We start from the raw sequence: 23,582 nt of genomic DNA on the forward strand, positions 1-23,582 counted from the left end.
TCGCCTCGGCTGAGCTGTTATCAGCGAAAGCCCGTAAGTGGGAGTCGGTTTCGCTCCGAACAGCGTTGGGGGATGGGGGGGAGGAGGAGGAGAGAATTTCCTCAGAGGTCTTCTGCCTGTTAAGCCCTTTTTTGTGCCAAGTGAACACACACAGGCATGCTACTGCATGAACCTCTGCTGCCTAGTTTTACAAAAGATTTCTGACTTGGTTTCAGCCAGAGTGATTATATATATATATACATATATATATATATATATATATATATATATATATATATATATATATATATAAAGAAATTCCGACTAAGAAGGAAGTAAAAACGTCTTCGGCTAGATACCCCTCAGGCCTCTGCCTCGGTAAAATGGTTTGAATTTCAAGACACTAAAATGGCTGTCATTGCTTGTTAGGTAATAATGTAGGATGACAGAAGTTGATGGAAAATGCTAAAATTGGCGGTGGGTCGGAAGCGTATAAGCAGCAATGACTCGCAGAAGATCGGGTGAGGGGGAAGCGAGTGCCGTCGTGGGTTCAGAGTCGAGTCTGGGCTTCGGGGATGTAGATTTCGATACTGTCGGCGCTCTCGGTGGCCGAGTTCTGCCTGAAGGAGGCGGTACGCTTGGTCTGCAGCAGCCTCCTTCGCGCCTCTGTCCTCTGACGGTCTCCGAGGTCCAGGGACTTCTCCCTGATGGGGAGGGTGTGCCCTCCAACGCGGGGCACCACCAGCCCCGCCGGGCCGCCCCCGGCACTAACGGAGACCCCGTCTCCCACGCTATCGGCCCGGAGGCTGCCGCTCACCCCGCCCGCCGGCTTCTTTGGTAGGGGCGGAGGAAGTTTCTTATCCTCCTGACCCGTTGAGGATGAGACATTGACATGAGATGCAGGAAAAGGACAGTGGATTTGTCATGTTAGGTGGTGGAAAAGAAGGGGGGTTTGTGACGTAAAACCCATGCAATAAGAGACAAAACCCACAACAGAGAGCAAAATAAATAAAAAGTAATCAAACGCATTATGAGACAGGAAAATAGCCCCAAAAAGGTATCGCAGCATGCATCAGTGTTGCGTTGTATGAAAGGAAATGGAAGGAGAGATAGAGGGGAAAAGTGGAAAAAAAGAAGAAAAGAGAGTTAGTTTTGGAGAGGATTGATAGAAAATAATGCTAAAAGCTGTCTTTTTCTTGACAGAGTGCAAGAAAAGTAAAAAAGATAAAAACTTAAATATACATAAATTAAAATTAAATGCAAAATAAAACCCTATCAATTTGAACTTCCGTTGCCTCGCGGGCAAATCTGCTCAGCTCCTCTTGGTCTGTTCTGACCGTTCGTGGCCCGCAAACGTTTGGAGGCCACAGCCATCTGCTCTACCCGGCGGCACAGAGCCATCTTAGCTCGGGGAGAATGATGAAGGGAAACCAGGGTAGGCCGGACCCTCTGGTCCCTCACCTTCTTTTCAGGTGGGAGCCTCCACCCAGAGTCCTTGAGCTTCTGGAGGTCCTGAAACCTAACCCTTACGTCCTCTATGTTGAGCTGGAGCAGGTCCCAGAAGGACGCCAGGTCCTGCGACGTGGGCTGGGGGTAGGCGGACGGGTCCTGGGTCGGCAAGGAGACAGGATGGGACATTTGATGACGGGAAAAGTGAAACCTTTTGTTCATACCCTTTGTAATGTGACCAAATAAGTAAAGGTTAAGCCAAAAACTTCAATGAATTTGATTGGGATTTCATGGTAAGTATCATGAAATGGAAGGCAAAAGATAGAAAGTTGACAGAATGTTTGGCTAAACAATCTGAAAATTTTTATGTGCTTTTGTATCCTGCCTTCCTGTGTGGATTCTTTGGTGCAGCTCCACCAATTACCGCAATCACAGCTGCAAGTTTTAGAACTCTTTCTCTCAGTTCAAACCCAACCAGATTGAATTAAGAGGATCTATGCACATCAAGTTTCTCTTAGATTTCAATTTGAACATTGACTGGACCATTTTGACACAAGAATATGCTCAGGTAACCACTAACAGGGTTTCTCTCAGGATTGCCCTGTAGTTAGCACCATTCATCTTCTGTCACTACTGGCTGACTTCTGTGTCCTTCTGACTAAAAGCATATTCACAGCATGACTTAGCCACTGATATGAGGATATTGTTTTAGGGTAATGCACAATGTTAGACAATAGTCAAAAATGTTAACCGTTGAGCTCATGCGACTAGAACTCCTTCCAAACTGCAAACTGGACATCTAACACTAATGGTTTCTCTCTTGCTGTTCTATAAAGGTCAGATGTATGAGGTGTGCTAGTGGCAGCCCCAGAAAATTGTAATAGCAGTGGTCCAACCAGGCTAGACAAAAAACTGAGGTGGCACAACTTAAAGAAAACAAACTACATAGATAGTAACACATAGAGGTGAAGTGTGCTTTTGTATTCTACAGGAAATCTTTCTTACAATAACTCTGAAGAATCCTGATTTAATGAGTTACAGCAACATTTAATTTCACTTTGGGATCATTCAAGTATTTTTTACATTGAATTTTATGTATTTATTGGGTTTTACTTTCATGTCCTGATTGAAGATGATGAATTGAACATGATTCTCTGGGGCTGCCAGTGGGTGGGCCAACATTTTTCAATGGGGCAATGGCCCCCCACAACCCTCCTCTTGGGTAACATGCTTATATGGAAATGTGTGTTGATGTGACTTTTCACGCACACTTACAATACTTTGCTGACAGAGGCGGAAGAACTGCTGGACCTTTTGAGACATGAGCATCTGGGCACTGCCAACTGCGCTTCGAATTAGCTCAAGAGCTAAGAGAGAGAGAGAGAGAGCAAGAGAGAGAGTGGAAATGTAGTTCAACAAAAACAGCAACAGCAAAATGAGAAATAGTTTTTGAACTCACCATCCTCTGGAAGCTCATTCTCCTCCGCCTCCCTCTCCATGTTCTGGCACCAGCCCTCCATCCTCTCCACCTCCGTCTGCAGCAGGCGCAGGAAGAACTCTCCGTCCCTCATGCAGGGCGAGGCCCGGCCCGAGTCGGGAAGGCTGCGCGGGCCTTCCAGGGACGGTGTGGCCGTCCAGGCGCGCTCCGCGGTAATGGGAAGAGGGGAGTGGGAGCGCGGCGGCAGGTGTGGGTGCTGATGGGGCCTTGTGTCTACTTGGAAAGCTTCGGGGTTGTAGTTGCCCTGAATGAGGTCCTGTGTGAGCAGAAGGGGTGCATTACTTTTACAAATGACACTCTGAGTTCAAAAACATAACCCCGTACCTCCCGGAAGGCCTACAACTCCAAATCGAGAGCATTAAAAATCAAAAGACAAAGTTTCTAGAACGACAAAGCGACGAACAGATGCTAACACGGTTGGTAATTTGGATTAGCAACTGTGTTGTACAATCTACACCCACTGTGTGCAGCTGAGGAGCCAAAGATTAGATTTATGGAAAACAATTTCACAATTTTCAAAGAGGAAATCTAGGTTATATTATAGCTTAAATTGTAGAGCTCCTCCTAAATAAATTCTTGCTCATAGAATGAATGCAAATAAAAGACAAAAATAACAATTAGTGGGATATTTACATAGAAAAAGATGTTATAAGTTGACCATTTTTTGAACATGTACTTCATAAAAAAAATACTAAATGTCTTCTTTCTTCAGAATGGAAATTTTGAAGTGGACAGAAAGAAATGAATAATTAGAATTTGTGCAGTTTGTAGCTATTTTCCTAGTAAAATAGTGAATAAATGTGTGTTTTCAGCACTTTATCACCATTATTGACCACTACATACAAAAATATCTCAGAAAGATGATTTACAATCGATAATTTCTGACATCTGAATATATATTATGTGATCAGACACATAATATATAAAAGAAACAGTGGGCAATTGGCTGTTTAATGTGTTTTTTTTTCAGCGATACTCAATTAGCTGCTGTGAATTTTGAATAGATTAGATTTAAATATAATCTAATTAAATTGAGGTAATGTTCCATGGCTATTCAAACAGAAAAAGATCTTTAAGCAAATAGCCGCTGTATGTTTCAGTGTCTGCCTTTTTATAGACATATTAAAGATGTGTAAGCTTTATTATCAAGCTTTACGTCCTTTTTTTTTTCTGCTGCTTGTACTTTAGGTTTCCATAGATGTAAAAAAACTGAGTGAGAAGTAAATGAAACGCAGGAAGTAGCGAGACTTCGATGTACAAAACGAACAATGCTTTGGAAAGTTTTTCACAGACCTTAAACTTTTTCACATTTGGTCTAATTACAGCTGTAAATGTGTTGAATCTGGATTTTTAGAAATGCATGATTTTTAAAACCAAGGAAAAATAATTAAGTTTTTTTTTTTTAAGTTTAGCAAAAAACATAAAAAAATTATCTGAATGTAATTGAAAAGTTTTATTATTTCAATACTTATTTCAATTCACATGATATAGATGATTTACAGACTTTTCAAGCCTTTATTTCTGTTAATTATGCTGATTTTCCACATTCACTTAATAAATATCCAATATTTAAGATTAGTATGTTAAATTACACCAATAAACACACTTATAATGCAGAAATGTAAGCTTAATGAAAAGTTTGCAGGTTTTCTTCCACAACTGACCATCTGTCTTCCCACTCATGAAGGAAAAACTTCAATCATAATTTTATATGGTTTTATTTCTACATTATTGCTCTTCCTTTTACTCATCCATAAACACCAGATTTGGGAAGTACATGGTGATTGGTTGTCATGTCAACAGATTCTCCTACCCGCCTCTGGTTAATACCAGCCAGATTAACTGCATGTCTCAGTTGGTTTTCAGTTGTTCAGTTTCTTGTTTTGGATGATTGGTGGAACGGTGTGTCTTGAGATGTTCATACACTGGAATGATGTTTAATAATTTACTTCCTTGAACTTTCCGCTGCCCTCTGTCATCCTAATAACATTCACTGGAGTTTGAGAAAATGAGAAAGTGCAAAGGGTGCGATCATACCTATGTGTAACTTCAATATTCTGCAGAACAGGATTAGGGCCACTGAATAAATATTCATACTTTAATCTAAGAATTCTTTTTTTTTTTTTTTACTGAATTTTTTTCCTCAAAATTCTGACTTCACCCCCCCCACAGATTTCACTATTTTCTCATAATTTTGACTTTAATATCACAGTTCTTACTTTTATTCCTCAGATTTCGGACTTTAATCTCAGAATCTTGACTTATTTTCTCAGAATTCCCACTTTAACTTCCGAATTCTGACGTAGTATCTCAGAAGATTAAAGTCAGAATCAATTTCCTTTTTCCCCCCCCAGTTTCCCTAACCCTCTTTTGTAGTATTCTTTAGCAAGAACCATTCAAAGTAAAGTCTGTATCTTTCATGAGGAAGACTTCTGGCAGTGACCCACCTCTCTGTAAGCCCACTGGCCCTGTGTGTGGACCGTGCGGTGGCACTCCGTGTACTGCGACGCGGACTCTGGCTCTGACGAGTGCCTCTGGAAGGAGCAGCCAAACTGCAGACTCTTGTCCTGTGTTGGCACAGCAACGCTAAGCCCCGGGAAGCCCTCGGGGTCCAGGTCGGCCTGCACGCTCGCCGTCACGCTGTTGGAGCGTTTGAATCGAGCCCGCCTTGCAAAAAGACACAAGGAGTCACAGCGGGCTCAGAGCCGTCTGATCAAACTGCACTGCCTGCAGAAGGCTTTCTCAATTTTCTTATGTTTTTTTTTTTTTCTCCTTTCGACCTTCTTATCGTTTCACATTCCAAACCGAGCAGGGCCGTGTTGTCACGGCAATCACCGCCACTCGCCTGGTTGTTATAAGTCCTGCTAAATCCCCTGGCATATGACGCATCGGTGCGTGCAAATGTCATGCCAGTGTGCTCACTGATGAGTGTTTACACTGTTGCAACTTTAAACCCAACCTTCCCCTCATCTGTCTCCTCAGTCTGTTCGGGTCCGCAGCGTGACTCAGATCCGCAGCGCCGGATGTCCTGATGTCATCTTCGGCGATTGCGTTCAAACGCGAGAATGGATAAAATTAGGAAAAGCGCCAAGTCATGTGTGAAAGCCATGTTGTGTGTACGGATTGCAGCAGACGGGGTTACAAACATGGTTTAAAAAAAAAAAATAGAAAAAGAGACATTCTTGGAACAAAGTGTTTCCGAGTTCAAGCTGTGCTGCTTGATGAAACCTTAAATGAATTAATTGGACATAGACGAGAAATCAGCCGTACACATGGCGACGCTGTCGGGCGCGCAGGAAGACGAGGGCTTTTTCTGAATATAAATCAGAATTATTCACATAAATTACCGCACAAAGACCAGCCGCTCCTGATCAAGCCGCATATTTTGGAACAAAGATAAATTAGCGGGTAAACAAACACCCCTCAAGCCCCCACTCTGCGTTTGCGAGAGGCATCCGTGATGACAGAAACTTAAATGTCACCAAAACAAGTCAAGCTGGGAGAGAAAGTTCTGCAGATGAATAATATTTTTTTGCTGCTTTGTTTCTGTTTTTCTTTTTCTTTGTGTTTTACCTTTTCTCATCTTCCACTTGGACTCCTATGGAGTGAACCTCGGTCAGAGCTTTTCCCTCCGTATCGGAATCGGACAGAGTCTCCGAGCTGTCCACCTGGAGCAGCAAACGAAAAGTACATGAGCAGCTAGAAGTAAAGGAAAAGTTAAATAACTTCTTTGGGAAGGAGGACATTTTATCACAGAAATAAATGCAAAACAAAAACAAACAAGAAGCTACAGCTGCTGTGGGTTAATGTATGAAAATAGATTTACATCGGCTGTATGAAGAACTTGCTGGGTTGCGTTTCGAATGCGTTTGTTGTCAGAGTACAAATGTGTGATCCGCCCGAGAAAAAAAACAGAAGTTTTGGCTCGGATATTTTCCGTTTTCATTCCAGACTCGGCTGAAATTCCTTGGAGGTGTGTTTTAGAAAAGACTCTGCAGCTTTGATTTTGACAATGCAGTATGTACAAAAAATTACGCTTCCAGCTACACTTTTTTCGGTCTACACTTTGTGTTCTCGACATTGACGAGAATTGTTTGTCTATTTCTGTAATAATTTGGTCTTCTATTTTTCTTCTTTTGATTTTTTTTCATTTTGTTTTGCTTTTTCAGCATTGTGTGGTTTTTTTTTTATTGTGTAAGGAAAAGTTAAAAATGACAGAAATAAATACAAAATAAGATACAATTTTTGGAAATCTGCCAAACACACACAAAGTCTATCCGATTATCCAAGCATTAAACTCCACAAATAGTAATTTATACATTTAGGTTGACTACTAGTGGTATAGTAGTTGAGATTTAATGTTAGCATATTAGCATAAAAGCTATATCACAAGATCATAGTAAAATAGACAATGTTGATCATGTGGATCAGTTTGCTTCTTTTTTTTACATATTTGCTAAAACCGTCATTATGTCCTGACAGTACAATATGAGAAAGATAATTTGTGGAAAAAATAAACAAGCTTCTCTGCCTTCTCGCTACGGACCTGCTGATATTTACTCAAATACACAGCTCCGTCAGAAACAACCAATCAGAGCCAGAAGGGTCTTAGCTCCGTCAATCAGCTCACACCTTCTGCAACGCTAAAGCTGGTTCAACACAACTTAGCCTGCAACGAATGCTAAGGCTAACAAGCATGGCCACTGATGACGACGGAAAAATGGTTTTTCTGAGATGGTAAGTTGTTTTTACACCATTAGCACATTGAGCAGTGTACATGAGCATGATTGACAGCGCTAAGACCCTCCTCCTGGCTCTGATTGGTTGTTTTTGGTGGAGGGGGGGATTTCTTCAGATTGCGACAGCAGTTCATGGAGGAGGTGAAGATTGATATTTTCACATGACTCATATTGTCACGACATTCTGTCACTTTTAACAAATATGTAAATAAAACATTTAAAAAAAATAAAAGTTACATTCCTCAACTTTAAGGAATGAAAATAAACTACAAATTGAATCACCATTTGAAAATTGCGTTTTGTTAAGTGTGACCAAAAACATAAAAACAAACAAAAAAATTCCATAAACTGAAAGATAATTTTTCACAGCATTGTATGTTTCACATTTCCTCATCCCCACCTGCACGGCGATGGACGGCCTCCACTTCCTGGCCGCGCGCCCGTCGTCCTGCCCGCCGATCTTACTCACTATCATGTTGTTCTGTGGAAGTGACGACGACTTCCCCAGGCTGCCGCCGCCGACCCGGCCGTCCCGGTCCCTCGCCGGCCGTGGCGGCCCCTCCAGCAGGCTGTCAGCTGAGCAGCTGTGCTTTGCCCTGACTCCCACTCCGGGCCCCCCTCCGTAGGGCACGAGCTCCCTGGAACCCTTGACCCCGTCCAGGCTCTCCGCCGAGTTGCTGTGCTGGCGGGAGCGTCCGGGCCCACCGGACGTGTAGTAGCCCCCCCTGGAGGCGCGACCCGACGGCCCCTCGGAGCCACCGAGGTCTATGGAGTTGCTGTGCTGCTTGGGGCGCCCAGTGCCCGGAGCCATTTGTCCGCCGCTCTGGAAGTACGCGTCCTGAGTGGACTCGGTGCTGCTCTGGGCGCGCACCGAGAGAGAAGACTTGGACATGCGAGGTGGGAGCGGTGGGGGAGCACCTTTACGATAAGGAAAGACTGAAGTGTAAGGAGAGCGAGGGAAAAGAAGACAGGCGTTTGAGGTTAAAGTCAACGACGTGAAAAGGGAGAAGAGCGGGCGGATACTTACAGAATGTACAGACTAGAAGGGAGAAGAGGAATGTTAAAGCAGGGGAAAAAGGAGGAATTTTGAGTCGACAAAAGAGAGAAGAGAGAACACGGAGAGCATTAAAAAAAGAACAATGCTGGAGTCTACTTCTTCATTCAACAGCTTGGGTATTATTCCTTTTCATGAAAAAAATATACTTTTTTTCTTTTCTTTTAGGAAAAGGCAGAAAAAGCGGTGGCTATGTCAGATATAGCAAAGGTGACAGCAGGAAACCTCTCCCCCTGGGCGAATTTTTCTTCTAAAAGTTAAAGCAATTGCCTGAAACGGATACCAAAAGCAATCCATACCGCTTCCCTTTCTTCATCGCCCTTCGCATCTGTGTGTGCAGCTTGTTTATTTCCACAGTGTAAAAGATACCAACTGAAGCTCAGACCTCCCCTGGGTGCGCGTGCGTGTCTGCGCCGTGGAGGTATTCGTGCGGCGCGTGAGCGTTTCGCCGTTGACGCGGATGATACTTCGCAGCGCTCTTAATAAATCTCGTGGGACTTAAATTTGAATCCTGCGAGGGTCTAAACAGCCTCCGATGAACAAACAAACATTAGCGAACAAGCGCAGCTGACAAAAATCAGCAATTACCTGTGTAATGTAAGCACAAACAGGGGCCTTCAGCTCCCCCCTCTCCATTTTGTCACATCACAACCACGAACTTCAACGTATTTCCTTGAGATTTGAGAACACATTGCAACGCCAAAACTGAAGTGGAAGGGAAATATTAATAACTCAAAAATGTTAAGAATAAAACAAAACAAACAAAAAATGTGCGGCAGACACTTACAGGTACATGTTTTCGGGAACAAACATTTAGAACTGAAGCTCTTCTGCGCACATAGCTCAAGCTAAATCAGCTGCGAACACTGACCCTGTTACATAATTTTAACTTTATTGAGGTTTGAACTGTATTTTTAAGCAAAAATATTCATAACTGGTAGTTTTCCTGTCAACAGATTCACCTTAATTATGGATATCAGAAGTTCCTCCAGTTACCATGGAGCTCCTGCTGCTCTCCTTGCTTTACCTGTCACTTCAGTAGGACATCTTCGTAGGTTTGCTGTTGTAATAATATTTTACTCTTTCCATTTTCAGATGACACACTGAATAGAGCTTGGTGAGAAAATCAAGTCTTAAATGTAAACTTTCATTGCTCTGACTGCATAGGTGAATCAAAGAATCAAGGGCTGATAAAATGATTCTATTTTGATTTTTAAAAAATGGAAAAAATGTATGTTCTTTTTTCTTCACTTTACAATTATGCACTACATTTTGTTGCCCCTATGACATAAAGTAACCTTGAAGTCGGTGGTGGTTTAGTGGTAAAATGTAATAATTCAGTTTCTATGCGTCACAAATCACAAACTTCCAGAAAACCGCAAAAACAGCCGAAACGTCCTTCAAATCGAGGCTGAAAACCCCGCCGGCGTGTTTAGAGCGGCCTCTGATTAATGATAGCTTAAACACTGATTAACATATCTGATGTGTTGTTGCTTGATTTTGATGATGGCATTTGACAAAATGTAATGTTTATGGCTTGTTTCATAATGGGTGACCTTTCATGATGCAAAAGCACTTCCAACTGCCTTGTTGCTGAAACGAGCTGCACAAATAAACTTGACTAATGAAGTAACAGCTGCATAGGTGGACTTTTGTGTTGAGCGAAAGGTTTGAAGATAAGATGTCGTCTTCTTTTCTTGTCGAAGGAAGACAAGAAAGAGATGGAGACTAGAGCAACAGCGATGGTAATAATCGCAAGCAACCTGCAGTCACGCAAGGGGGTGCGATGGGTGAGACGAGAGCAGAGAAGTGTGGGAGAGAAGAAAGAGCATGAGCAATAAGGCACATGCAAGTCTGTGCCTATAGCTTGCAAACGTACACACAGACACAGAGAGGGAGAGAAGGCTGAATTAGAGGCAGAGAGAACGGAGATGCCAGGAGGCTAAAAATGAAAAAAAAAAAAAATGGATGCACACGCCGCACACAGAACGCCTCTGAGTCCACTCACCGGCCCCGCCCTTGATGCTCCCCTGGGGGGCGGACATGGAGAAGACGGAGAGGCAGTCGTCGTCCTGGGAGCAGCCCGCCTGGATGGCGCGCACGTAGCTGTGGCTGCGGGTCCGGAACACGCCGGGGAGATCCAGGGCCTCGACGGCCTGCGACTCCACCTCGCCGAACATGGTTTCGCACACCGTCTCGAACTGGTGGTTCAACGCGTCTCCCAGCTTATGTAAAAAAAAAAAAAAAAAATTACAATAATTGTGTGAGAAATTAACAAAAAGGGTTGGGTGTTCTTGGAACTGACAAATGGGGTTCAGATGTTTGTTTTTTTAAAGAACAAAAATCTAAAATCTGCGGTTTGCATTTGCATCCTGCCCATTTATTCTGACACGATCCAATACAAACAACCTGCCTGCAGTTCAGCATAATTACAGTTGTTTGAGCCTCTTAAGGAACGTTACTTAAGAAGGATAATTGTTAGTCGAGCACTCAACAAGTCTTGAGAGTGGAAAAGAAAGGAAGCCCCGAAAAGTCCTGTCTGCAGTTTGCCACAAGCCATGGAAGGGAAACAGGAAACGTAGTAGAACGAGTGAGACGAGACCAAAACTGAGCATTTTAGCCTTCAAGCAAAGCATCGTGTCTGGAGGAAAAGTAATGATGCTTCTCCTCAGCAAAGACAGGAAAACTGTTCATAGCAGATGGAGCCAAATTCAAGGCAATTTAGAAAAAAAAAACCCTAAAAATATTTAAGTTTGATGCTGCAACCTAAGCAAATGTGGAAAAAGTTCAAAGGTATTCCGTATACGTTAGAATATTCCAGAATAATTGAAATGCCGTGGATGATGGAGTTAGTCACCTGTGAGCTGGTCAGAGAGCGTGTGTAGCTGCGAGAGCGAGTGTGGGTTTTAGGTGCCGTTCTGCTGTTCGGGTAGGAATCTGTGCACTGCTTGCAGGAGTACCTAAAACGTAACAGAAAAAACAAAACAACAGCTTTATGGTAACCTCAATAGCACAAATCTCAGACTAATGCCAGTTTCATTTTCTCCTAAGCCAACACGGCGCTGATGAGCGCTGGCTGCGTTTATTGCAAACGTGAATCACAACTCGGCTGGCTGCCGCCATCATAAATATTATGAGTCAAGTTTTATGAGTGCTGAAGCGTCAGCCATTCAGAGTGTTATGAAAATGCACCAGTTTGTCAAAGCGGGGCGCAAGATGCTAAACATCAAGTAATCGGTGTAAATTCTACTAAAACTGTGAATCGTTTATCACAATTGTTTATCAAGTTTGCTGAAACAGGAGAAGGTTGAATGGTAAAATGTGATTTCACTTGTATACACACTCACCTTCAAATATCAGGCACAAAAAAAAGAAAGAGAAAGTATTCAGTAAGTGGCAGCTGTATGGATGGAAATGTTTTGATATCGAAGGCAGAACGGGCAGATTGGTTTGAAATGACAGGCTTCAGTATTTTAAAAGTGACCTATTATGCAGATAAGGATAGGTCTATGGGTCATACAAATTAAATTACATGTCTTTTTGCACAAAGTCAATGTTACATAAGATTTTATTCTGCTCAGTTCTGCCTGCTTCGAGCTCCTTTCAGAATGAGCTCTTTTAGGGTGTCCTGTCGCTTTAAATCTAAATAAGCTGCTGCTGGTCACGCCCCCCCACTCAACGTTTACACTCGCATGCAAAAGTGGCTGCAACAGATGCGCAATTACGCAACTGTACATCGTTGAAAAGCAGAAGTGGCGCCTCCTGCCCAACCAACAAGAATGCAGCAAGTGTTTCCTGAATATGTCGAGGGCAAAACGCTCGTCTTTACCAGCAGCCATGAAACAGCTCATACAGCAGTAAAACCAGCTGACCCTTTGGTGATGGATCCTGCTGGTCAGCCAGTAAAACCCGTCACACAAAGTTCTCTAAGCAAAAAGAGTTTCATCATTTTAATCAGCGCAAAATTTAAAGCAATTTTTTTTTCCCATTCATGCCTCGTTTAAGCCAATTGAAAGCCTGGATGTGTTTGGCACAATCAAGGATATAAGTATGAGGCTGCTTGAGCTGAGGATTTAACTATGTCAATTGAAGTGTTTTAAGGTTTGCTAAAACATGGCTAATGCCAGCTTACTGAGGAAGAATTAGCTTTTTCTTTTCCCCAGGCTAGTCTCCTCCCTTCCATAGTCACATTCTATCTTTTCGTAAATGTTCACCATCTGACACATCAGGGTATCTATCTCTTCCAAGTTTTTATTTTTGTTTTTTTTTTGCAGTAAATGCAGCTTGTGCCATCTTGCTTTTAAACCCAGAGATGGGGGGCAGCTGTGGGCTCTCTATCAGCGGTGACATATATGCAGTTCTTGTGGCATTTAACCTTTGATCCATGCTTATGGAGCGTCTGAAGGCGTCCCTCTGGGCGATCAGGGTGGATTTGGGCGAGGCTTTAGGGCTCGTCTCTGAGTCTGCGCTGTCGTCGTCGCCCATGGCCTTGATGTAGCTGCCGCTGCGCATCCGACGGCACGGGATCTCGCCTCCGCTGTCGGCCGATCCGCCGTAGCCGCCGCCCCCCCAGTCCTCTGAAGGGACCTGAAGCGCATCTAGTGTTAGTCACATTCTCGCTACTAACATAACCAGACAGACACACAACTTGGATTAGATGAGCAAAACCATAAAGGTGTGATGAGTGTTAAAAAAAAGAAAGAAGAGGTTTTATGGTATTTTTATTATTGTAGTAAACAGACTAAATGTGTTAACAGTAAGATGAGCTCTGCAAAATGAGATATTAGGAGGGGAAAAAAACCAAACACCATTCATAAAATGAATTCATTAGTCGTGAGATATTGAACGTGTTGTCACAATATCTGTTAATACAGTCCAAAAGACAGAATTATATTTCTCTCACGGGAAAATATTTTGCACTCCGACCAGAAGGACAGCGATGACTCAGACAGACACAGTCCTTAAAACACGGGCACACGCCATCGGGTTGTAAAGGTAACGAACTGGCTGAGCTCCATCATGCTCGTGCATGTGACGAGAGCAAAATTTAAAAAAAAAAAGACATGCACGTGCACGCAACGCAGACGCGTACGTTCAAAACGCTCACTGCAGATGACACGAGAAGAAAGACAGAAACGCACAAAGAAACTTACAGAGAGAGAGAAACTCTGACAGCTGGAGAAACACTGACACAAAGAAACAGGAAAAAAAAAAAAAAAAAAAGCGTGAGCAAGAAGCCGACAGATGGAGAGCAAATAAACAAATACGCAGAAAGGCAGAGGGAAGTTTTAAAAAAAAAAAAAATCACAAAGGACAAGAAAATAGTGTGTGGAGGAGGTGGCAAACAGAGTGAGCAGATAGCAAAACATAAAACAGGAGAGCGAATTATCAATGGAGTGAAAACAGGAAGTCAGGTGGGAAAACAAAACAAAACAAAAAACCCACACAGGTAGACAGTTGAAGAACTGATATGCCGAAAAAAATTGGCATGTTCACAGTGAAGCCTCCTTAAGCTGCATGAATTTTTATCAGCTATAAATATGTTTTATTTACATTATGTAATGCAATGTTTTTTTTATAAAAACAAAAAAAGTAAATAGAACATTTTTATATCAGGTTTGGTTGTGTTGGTTTCATAACAGTTACATAAATTTGCATGTAAAAAAAAACAAACAAAAAAAAAGCAAAAATATCCAAGAACATACCTGAACTACCTGAGAAATAGACATGAATGCATAACACACTGATATCCCAGGAGGAAAGTAGTGCTACATAGAGGTACAATAATCTTCTGTTCAAATTTAGGTATACAGAATTATGTTTTATATTGCATAATTCTACCTGAGAGCTGTAGCTTGAGACCTACCAAACCGGCAACCCAGACAGGGATTTAAAAGTGTCCCTTTCTGAGACCAGTCTACCTCTATTTCTATGTGCTGATGAACGACGATTTGTGATCAAATCTAAAATTCTGGCAGGATGAAAATCATTTAGGCACTTACCAAAAAAAATAAAATAAAAATAAATAAATAAATTAAAGTGTGGTTGCAATTTATTCATTTTTCCATACTTTTAAATCTTGGGTGGTTCTCTGGCTTTGACATACGTGTGCTCTCTAACAAACAAATCCTCTTCTACAACTTATGATTTTGAGAGTAAGGCTCAAAACATCCTGTTTTGTTTCTAAAATATAAAATATTTTTTTTCTTATGTCAAAATTAACAAATGGTTGCTTACCCTTATTAATCTGCTTGGTTCTTAACCTGTGAATTCACCTAAAAATATGTAGAAATGTAATAAGAACGTTAAGTGAGCACACTTGCTGTCGTACATCTAAAACTATTAAGAACAAGAGGGTAAAAAATGCAAATAGCAAGTTTATTACCTTTTTTAATCTATTATTAAAATTTTTATATTAGCATCTAGCGTCACCCGAGTTTCCCTTTTTGTAAAAGGACCGTTCAGTTTGGCATTCGTCTGTGTGAGTCCATCTCTTACACCTGAGCCCGTATTTTTCTAGGAAGATGAAAGCCTGCCGCAGCCCCCTTACCCAGAAGGGGCCTCTCAACCCTCCACTTTTGCAAATGCTGTCAGGTTTGCAGTCCCCTACAAGTGTGGGGCCAAATGAAAAACACCTACACGCACTGAGACACTCATCGTCAGGGCCCCAGGGTTTGGCAACCAGCTGAGTGTGTGTTTTTAAGGTCATCACTTAAAAGATGATTCAGCCTAATCTCCAGATCCCAGTGGCCATCTCCCCCTACTATCTCTCTTATTTCCACAACCTCCCTTCCTTCCTTTATCTTAGCCCCTTGGCTACCATAACCTTCTTTATCTATTTCCTATCCCTGAGCTTGCCATCTCTGCGTCCCTCTTGCTCCCTCTCCAAGTCTGTCTTTTCCGCCCTCTCTCTCACCTCGTCCGACTTCACTTCATTCTCGCTCCATATTCTCATTTTGTAATCATTTCTTATCTGTCGCTCGCAGGCCGACGATGGGGGAAGAGGGACAGAGGGACGAAGAGTGTCGGGCTCGCATGCCACACATTTTGATTGGCATTTGCGCTGCGGATGAGAAACCTTACACACGTCTAACTATTTTAGACGGCTGTAATCTAAAACTTGCCAAGATTCTCTTTGTCTTGTTCAGCTTTTCCGGCTGGACACTCGACCCATGATCCAAGGTTGAGATGCACCGATACAATATTAATATTGGTATCGGTCCCGATACTGAAATAAATTCTAGATTGGTGACAATGTGCCACATCCATAGGGGCAGATCTATTCAGACTAATTCTATTCTTTGTGCTCTGTCCAGAGGTGGGTAGAGTACCCCAGAATAGTACTCAAGTAAAACTAGCACTACTTCGGCATATTTTTACTCAATTAAAAATATGTTGCATCCAAGAAATTACTCAAGAGTAAAAATGTATTTGGTAAAAAGGCGACTCATGTAATGAGTATCTGGTCAAATTATAAAACATTTCAGATTTAAAAATTACACAATCAGACGGACCAAAATGTAAAGTCAAGTGGAGATTTTGGCATTTTAAGGACCAAAATGACAGTAATTCATCTTGGCAACAAAAAATATCAAAATCAGAGAGAGAAAACTTTTCCAAATCAGTTTCTTTCATAAGTTTTATACTGAAAACTAATAGGCCTGTTTATCAATTAATCGTTCGATAAATTAAAACTATTGACGTCATTTTAATTATCGGCATTATCGTCTCTTCCGACCTTTTTCTCTTTCTGTTGATGACACTGAATGAAAAAAGGCTCAGCTGTCAGCCGATTGTCGGCCCATTTTCAAAACCTGACAGATCACACATTAGCCGACAGAAATCCTAGGTATAACGGTTCGTTCCTGCCGTGTGGTGTCCAACAATGGGCACAAAATAATGGCTACAAGTCCAGTGAACTAATTTTAAAACCAGGCATTAATCAATGCTTTACTACAATCTACCTGCAATGCGTGTGGCTAGTGTCAGCGTAAAGTCCTGACTGAATGAAAATCATTAGAACCTATTTATGTCACGTTAACGAAGAACAGCTGAAAAGTTACCGGGTTTATCAACTGCGGTAGTAATTTCGCTCCAACTCCTCCCCTTGTCATTTCTATATTCTTTGCATGTTGAATAAACATTAACGTTGTTTCCACAAATCATCTCCAATGTCCTGGACTTCGGGTTGCGCCGTGTCAGCTGTTTGGGATTCCCCTCTGTAATTTCCCCTCAGAAAGCTCGGAGGAGAATCCACGATTGGCTACCTGTCACTTTCAACAGGCTGCGTTAACGCTCCCAGTTGAGGAAAACCCCTGATTTAGATCGGAGGGGCAACGACGATCTACCGTAACACACCACACAATCTTAGAAAGACCAGCGTGCTAAGATTGTTGTAAGGGGAAAAATAGGAGCAAAAAATCGGGTCCTGACTCTGAGGCAGGTCCCGACTCTGAGGCAGGTCCCACTCAGAGCCCGGTCCGACTCTGAGACAGGTCCCGACTCAGAGCCCGGTCCCGACTCTGAGGCAGGTCCCGACTCTGAGGCAGGTCCCGACTCAGAGCCCGGTCCCGACTCAGAGCCCGGTCCCGACTCTGAGGCAGGTCCCGACTCTGAGACAAGTCCCGACTCGGAGCCCGGTCCCGACTCGGAGCCCGGTCCCGACTCTGAGGCAGGTCCCGACTCGGAGCCCGGTCCCGACTCTGAGACAGGTCCCGACTCTGAGACAGGTCCCGACTCTGAGACAGGTCCCGACTCTGAGGCAGGTCCCGACTCTGAGGCAGGTCCTGACTCGGAGCCCGGTCCCGACTCTGAGACAGGTCCCGACTCTGAGACAGGTCCCGACTCTGAGACAGGTCCCGACTCAGAGCCCGGTCCCGACTCTGAGGCAGGTCCCGACTCAGAGCCCGGTCCTGACTCAGAGCCCAGTATCGGATTGGTATCGGCCGATACTGTACCCCAGATATCTGTATCGGTATTGGAAGTGAAAAAAGTGGATCGGTCAATTCCTAATCCAAGGTGAAACCTGGTATTTGCGTAGGTTGACATAACACACAACAACTTGACTGAGAGAAGAAAATGCATTCACAGATTAGGATTGGCATAATACAGCAACATAAACTCTTGTTCACATCTAAGAAATCATAAAGCATATCCATAGAAACAAAAGATTGCTTTCATAAATCACAAACATTTGGCATTCATTCTCAGTTATTTATACCTCAGTGCAAGCCTAGATGTAACTACTCTTTTGCTTCTGTGAATATGTAATCAGTTTTTCCTGGGAACTGCACAACAAATGCACAGACAGCATAAAGCCTGGAAAACACGCAGAGGCACACACGTCTACGGCACAGGAGGCAAAATTAAGAGCAATGACGAGCTGGCAGGTAGGAAATGAGAAGGTGTGTACTAATTCATCTACTGCATCAGTTCCTGCTTTGAATGCAAATTAAGCAACATTAGAGGCACATTAGCGAGAGTATACAGTAGGTGTCTGATGACTTGATGATTGTCATTATCTATATCTGCGCCTTTGAGAGATGCCTTATGTTGGATGGGAGCTGTTCTCATTTGTTGCCCTCCTGGTAAATAGAGTGTTTTAAGAGTCTTAAAGGAGTTTAATCTTTTATTGCAGTTATGTTATCTTAAAAAAATAAATAAATTGAAAAATCCGATTTGAGCGCATTTATTCAGTGTGGGACAAATTTCCATGATAAGAAATAATTGGCTGTTTACCAAATCTCCTCTAACAATCCTTATGAAACAAAATAGACAGGTTTAGTTAGTAATCCATGTCTTCTTGCTTCAATGGAGAATAAATATAAAGTGATACAGGTCAGTTTTACTTAGCAACTCCTTCAAAATGGGAAAGACACAGTGGACTTGCAACTCAAGTAAGTCTTATGTGTTCTTCACAAGTCACAAAACATTGTACCTGGGTCAAACGAGTAAGATAAGGCTCCAACTCTTTCTTGTGACTATGAAACGGTAGAATAATTCTCCAAAGTTGTTAGAAACTATTCAAAAACTGCAGTTATGTTTTCAGTTTGAGATGCAGTTGAAGCATAGGCTAACTTTAACTAATTTTTTATGCACTTAAGGATTTGCAATGAATGTGGAGTGTGTGTTGTACTTAGGATATTTGGTTGGTGTCTCAAAAACCAAGCGTTTTTATGAAGGTGTGAATTACCATGTCAAATATATTTTTGGGGGGGGAATGGTGCCATTACTCACACAGACGTGCTCTGGGGCAAAGAGCAATATTTCCCATTTTTAAAGCCACTTGTGCTGCTTTCACATGTAAAGTATGCTTGTTGCTAAGTAGCCTTGAATGCGCATCAGCTTATATATCAGATCACAGATAACCGGTTGATTTTTATCTGCCGGAGACAAGAAACCAACTACTTGTAAACATTCTTTATAATTCAAATAATACAGGAATTACACCTTATACAAAATGAAAACAACCATCTTGTCCAAAACCAGATCTTTGCAGTTCTAGGCGTTACTGGTTCCATAAATGTGTGGAGTTCAACAACATCTGAACACAGCACAGAATTCAGCCAATGCACTGCCTCCTCATTTTTTCCCTCTCCCCAACACTGCCAAGACAGTGACACCTGGAGATGAGAAAACCTGCAGCAAGGGAAGTTCTCTCTGTGACCTGAGGTGCGAAGGCGACGGCAGTCTCAAGAACGGAGGCAAATTGTGTGAGGTTTATCCTTTCAGAACGGCAACTCGCATGACCTCGCTCTCCCTTCTATCAGCAAACCTCAGCTGTCTGTAAAGGATGAGAGTTGGAAAAACACCAGGGACTCCTGTGACTACCTGCTGTTTCCGTAGAAACACAGCCCTGCATGGCAGCTCCAGCTCAGCGGGTTGATGTGTGCGCGCGTTTCCAATTCTTCCTCTTTCTGTGCTCACTCGGTTGCCTTTTCAGCTACGCTGCAGCAATTACGCGTAAAATTTCAGGGGGCCTGCGTCTGCCGAAGAAGCGGAAGGGCATCCGTCTGTTTCTGTTCCGTTTGGGATCATCAAAAGTGGCGAGAAGTAGGAGAAACCATTGTTTCGAGAGAAAGGTAGATAACATGTGGGCGTGGATCAATAATTTCCAGCGGTGAAATACCAAGGAAGTCATTTGGAGGTTGGTACTTTTAAGCACGCTTTCGACAGTTGATACTTCAAAGTGGATTTTTTTTCTACTTTAAAAATAAAAATCTTTGAGGAATTCAAATGCATTTGCAATGCATCATTTTTAAATGTTTGAACATATAGGAATGTGGATTGTGAGTGTAGGAGCTGCAGAGAGAAGCCACTCTGATGGAATACCAATAGAGCACTGTTACCGGCAGGCCATGGTTGCTCCTCATATGAAAGTGTACGGTTGCTATGAAACCACTCGTCATTACATACAATTGTGTAGATGTTGGCCGTACTGAAGAAGAGCATTTAGCAGAAGTAAGTCACCCCACCTTGCGTCTGCTCTTTTTTATTTGACTGCAAAAGCATCTGTTACCAGGAGATGAAAACATCTGTAGACACCAAACAACATTAAACAATATTTGTCTGAATAGTAAGAAGTACTTTCAAAAAAATAGTCTTCCAAACACAATTTCTCTTCCTACCACAAATTTTAATGTACGTCATTGACCGTTTGTGTGACGTGCCAGTAGAAAACGAAGGGTTTTCAAATCTTTATACTAATAAAAATCTGAATGCATTTGTATTGAGCTCTTCACTTTCATTGTAGTTTTTGGGGAAGTCATAAAACCATCCATGAATTTTCCTCCAAATTACAATCATGCACAACTTTGTGTTTGTCCATCGCATAAAATCCCAAATAAAAACACACCAAAACACACCACTGACTCCTGACATACACTACATGAAATAATATTCTACATAAGTTCATGCAGAGTGACAGAGAAATATTGAAAAACAGGTTTAAAGTAGGGAAGAGTTATTACTTTGGGGGAAAAAAATAGGTTAGTTTGTTGGTCATTGTTCTAATTTAACAGCAAAGGGTTTGGGGAGAATAGCTGATAGCCATCTTGCATTTAGAAGGTTGTAGGTTGGATTCCAGGTTTCTCCTGCCACACATCAATGTGCCCTTGGGCAAGGCATTTAAGCCCCAACTGAATGTGTGGACATTTGTGAATGTGGCTGTAGTGTAAATTCGGTCGGCAAGACTAGAACAGCACTACATAAATCTAGTCCATTGACAATTTACAACATGACAGTCATGACTGAAATTAAGTTCACTTTGAAACTTGCTTTTATGGAGTTTACTGCTGCTTCAGCGCTTCAGGCATTCAGACGTCTGATAGTTTCAATCAGTGTCTTAGCAACAAAACAACCTAAAACACGTTAACCTTGGTTTCTACCGCTTCGATTTGCTTACTGATCTCATGCTCAGTCGAATTTATCCAAACATTTGGCATACGTTTACAATTTAAATAATCCTGAAATGTGTTTTTATTTCCGTATAGCAGGGAAATCTAACAATTGGTACCTATTCTATACAGTAGAGAGATTTTGTGTCTGCATGTGTGTATTAGAAGCAATGAGTGACAAACAAAAAAAGAAGGTGGGGGTGGACTACTTATCTCTCCCTATGGCATTTAGCTTTTTTAGGAGTTATTTATAACTGTTGGAAAACTGCTTCACTTTCTGACGTGAACTACTCAAAGTCACAGTACTTTGAACTTGAGCTGCATCAGATCCTTCAGAAGGGTTGCCTGTGAAAACTTTAAGTCTGTTTACATGTGTGGCAGTTTGGCATGAAAAACGTCACATATTTAAAGAAACAATGCGTTTCTTTTGCTGTTGTATTGTATGAATCTGTTGAAAATATTGGTACACACAAACCTGCAGGTAGTGGAATGATCTCTCCTTCAGCTTGTTCTCCAAGGGCACCAGTGCTTTATCATAACCTCCTCCCCTGGTGGAAGGATAAACCTCCCTGGCCTGACTCACTGTCATGGCTGACCAGGTGCTCCGCTTCAGGGAGTGACTATGGTGGCCATGGTGCCCACCGCCCTCGCCGCCGGTCAGAGCCATGGTGGTGCAAGCCATGCACTCGGAGGATCCGGGTCCTCCGCTGCGCTCCTTTGGTTTCTTCATGGTGAGCTCTTGAATGGCGGCATCCAGACTCTCGTGTCCAGTGGGATAACCCCGTCTGCCCCCGCTGACCAAGAAACTGCTGTCGCTGTCCAGGTTGTCATCGGAGCTCCACCAGCCGGCCGTCCGGCTGCGGTGACGTCGCCCCGACTCATGCCGAGAGTCGCCGCTTTTGCTGCGCTCTCGCGACTTGCTCCTCCTGGTCGACCGAGATTGGTGGCCTGAGTAGTGAACCTCCTCCCCTCCGCTTCTGTGGCCCCCTCCTCTCTCGCCCCGGTACTCCCCGCCGCCCCTCGTGCCATTGTACTCCCTTTTGGTGGGTGCTTCAAGGGAATGGGACTTGGCGAAGAGCCGCTGGACGGAGTTGACCAAGTGGCGAATACGAGAGGGGCTCTCGCTGCGGTGCTCGGCCCCTCCGCTCGCCGTGCGTTGGTACTGTAGGGTGTGGAAGCCGTCTGGGTGGAAGGGAACCTGCTTCTCAAACTGGTCCATTAGGTTTGGAGGAATCCGATGCATCTTTCCTCCATGGCCCGAAGACAGGCAATCCTCGCAGGAATCAAACGACTGGAGAGGCGGGTGCTGGCTGGGGTGGGAGCGGGGAAAGGTGCCAGAGTGGCTATGGGAGTGCGAGTGTGCATGCGAATGAGAGTGGGAGTGATGCCTCTCCAGTGCCAGAGCCTCGGTTGGACCACCCGAGTAGTAGTGCCCGTCGCTACGGCCATGGTAGTAGTCTCTGCCTGGGCCGTCACAGTTGTCCGGCGTACAGTGGCAGGGGCCTCCTCCGCCACCACCAGAGGAATGCTGAGACATGCTACGGCTGACATGGTACCCTTTCATAGGCGCCGGGGCGTGGTGGGCCGTCCGGGCCGAAAGGGGTCGCTGTGGGCGTGACAGGGCTGCACCGGTCTCACCTGAAAGCAGAAGGAAAAATACTAATAAGGTCTTGAAATTGCATTGGGTTTGTGTCTGTGCTAGCAAGTAGACATTCCCAAGGCCAAAAAGCTGATACATACTTGTTCTGTCTAGATTCTGAAGCTAGGTCCTAACACAGAATACTAGCAGAACCTTTTCTTGTGTGGATTCTAAGAGCTATTCTGTTATTGGTGCAAAATGTAAAGTGGGAGTAGTAACTACACTGCAAAAACACAAACCTGTTTTCCGCTATACTTCAATGACATTATAATCAGACGCCTAAGAGATCATTGGTCCCATTTTGCTTCTAGAATTGCCCTGAACCATTGAGGCATGGACTCCATTTGACCCCTGAAGGTGTACTCTACTATCTAACTTAGAAAGACTCCTTTCAATATGCTGATATTAGTACTTATCACAAGAAAAAGAAAAAGAAAAAATCAAAGAGCTGATCGGCCTTGCGTAGAATCTGTGTGTTCCTCCCTACTCCATGGTTCAAACTGCAGGTCACTGTCATATGAACAACTTCTCTTTCAGCCAGGCCTCCACAATTGTAAAAGGTGATATTTTTAACCAGCAACATTAAATGTCTGGCTTATTTACTCCCCTTAATAGGTTTGTGTTTTGATCCTTTCTGCCTGACGAGTCATACAACCTTGGATTAGAAAGTCGCCGAGGGAACAGTTTTCTATTTTTCTGTTGTTTCCACGGTGACAAACCCTTGATCTAAAAACAAATAGTTTCGTGCAGCATTCTTTTTCTTTATTTTATTTTGCTAAGACACAGGAAAATAAAATCACAACACCTTACCAACTCTAAGAAATCCTAA

General features: G+C 43.1%; 1 protein-coding gene across 3 annotated transcripts in view; it reads right to left on the reverse strand.

Annotated features, from left to right (window-relative positions):
- Positions 1-303: 303 nt before the first annotated feature.
- The window catches only part of dlgap3 (DLG associated protein 3), a 166,213-nt gene continuing 142,934 nt past the window's right edge, over positions 304-23,582 (reverse strand). For all 3 annotated transcript variants that reach the window (XM_023344466.1, XM_023344464.1, XM_023344465.1), the window contains 11 exons: positions 21,590-22,752; positions 13,095-13,306; positions 11,577-11,679; positions 10,728-10,944; positions 8,066-8,601; positions 6,500-6,594; positions 5,374-5,593; positions 2,888-3,182; positions 2,704-2,795; positions 1,441-1,587; positions 304-844 (listed from right to left, as the gene is read on the reverse strand). In XM_023344466.1, the coding sequence (XP_023200234.1) occupies positions 530-844; positions 1,441-1,587; positions 2,704-2,795; positions 2,888-3,182; positions 5,374-5,593; positions 6,500-6,594; positions 8,066-8,601; positions 10,728-10,944; positions 11,577-11,679; positions 13,095-13,306; positions 21,590-22,678 (3,321 nt within the window). In that variant the 5' untranslated portion in view covers positions 22,679-22,752 and the 3' untranslated portion in view covers positions 304-529. The remainder of the gene's footprint in view (positions 845-1,440; positions 1,588-2,703; positions 2,796-2,887; positions 3,183-5,373; positions 5,594-6,499; positions 6,595-8,065; positions 8,602-10,727; positions 10,945-11,576; positions 11,680-13,094; positions 13,307-21,589; positions 22,753-23,582) is intronic.

This window comes from Xiphophorus maculatus, chromosome 13 (genome assembly GCF_002775205.1).
Source record: "Xiphophorus maculatus strain JP 163 A chromosome 13, X_maculatus-5.0-male, whole genome shotgun sequence".
In the NCBI taxonomy this organism is placed as follows: Eukaryota; Metazoa; Chordata; class Actinopteri; order Cyprinodontiformes; family Poeciliidae; genus Xiphophorus; species Xiphophorus maculatus.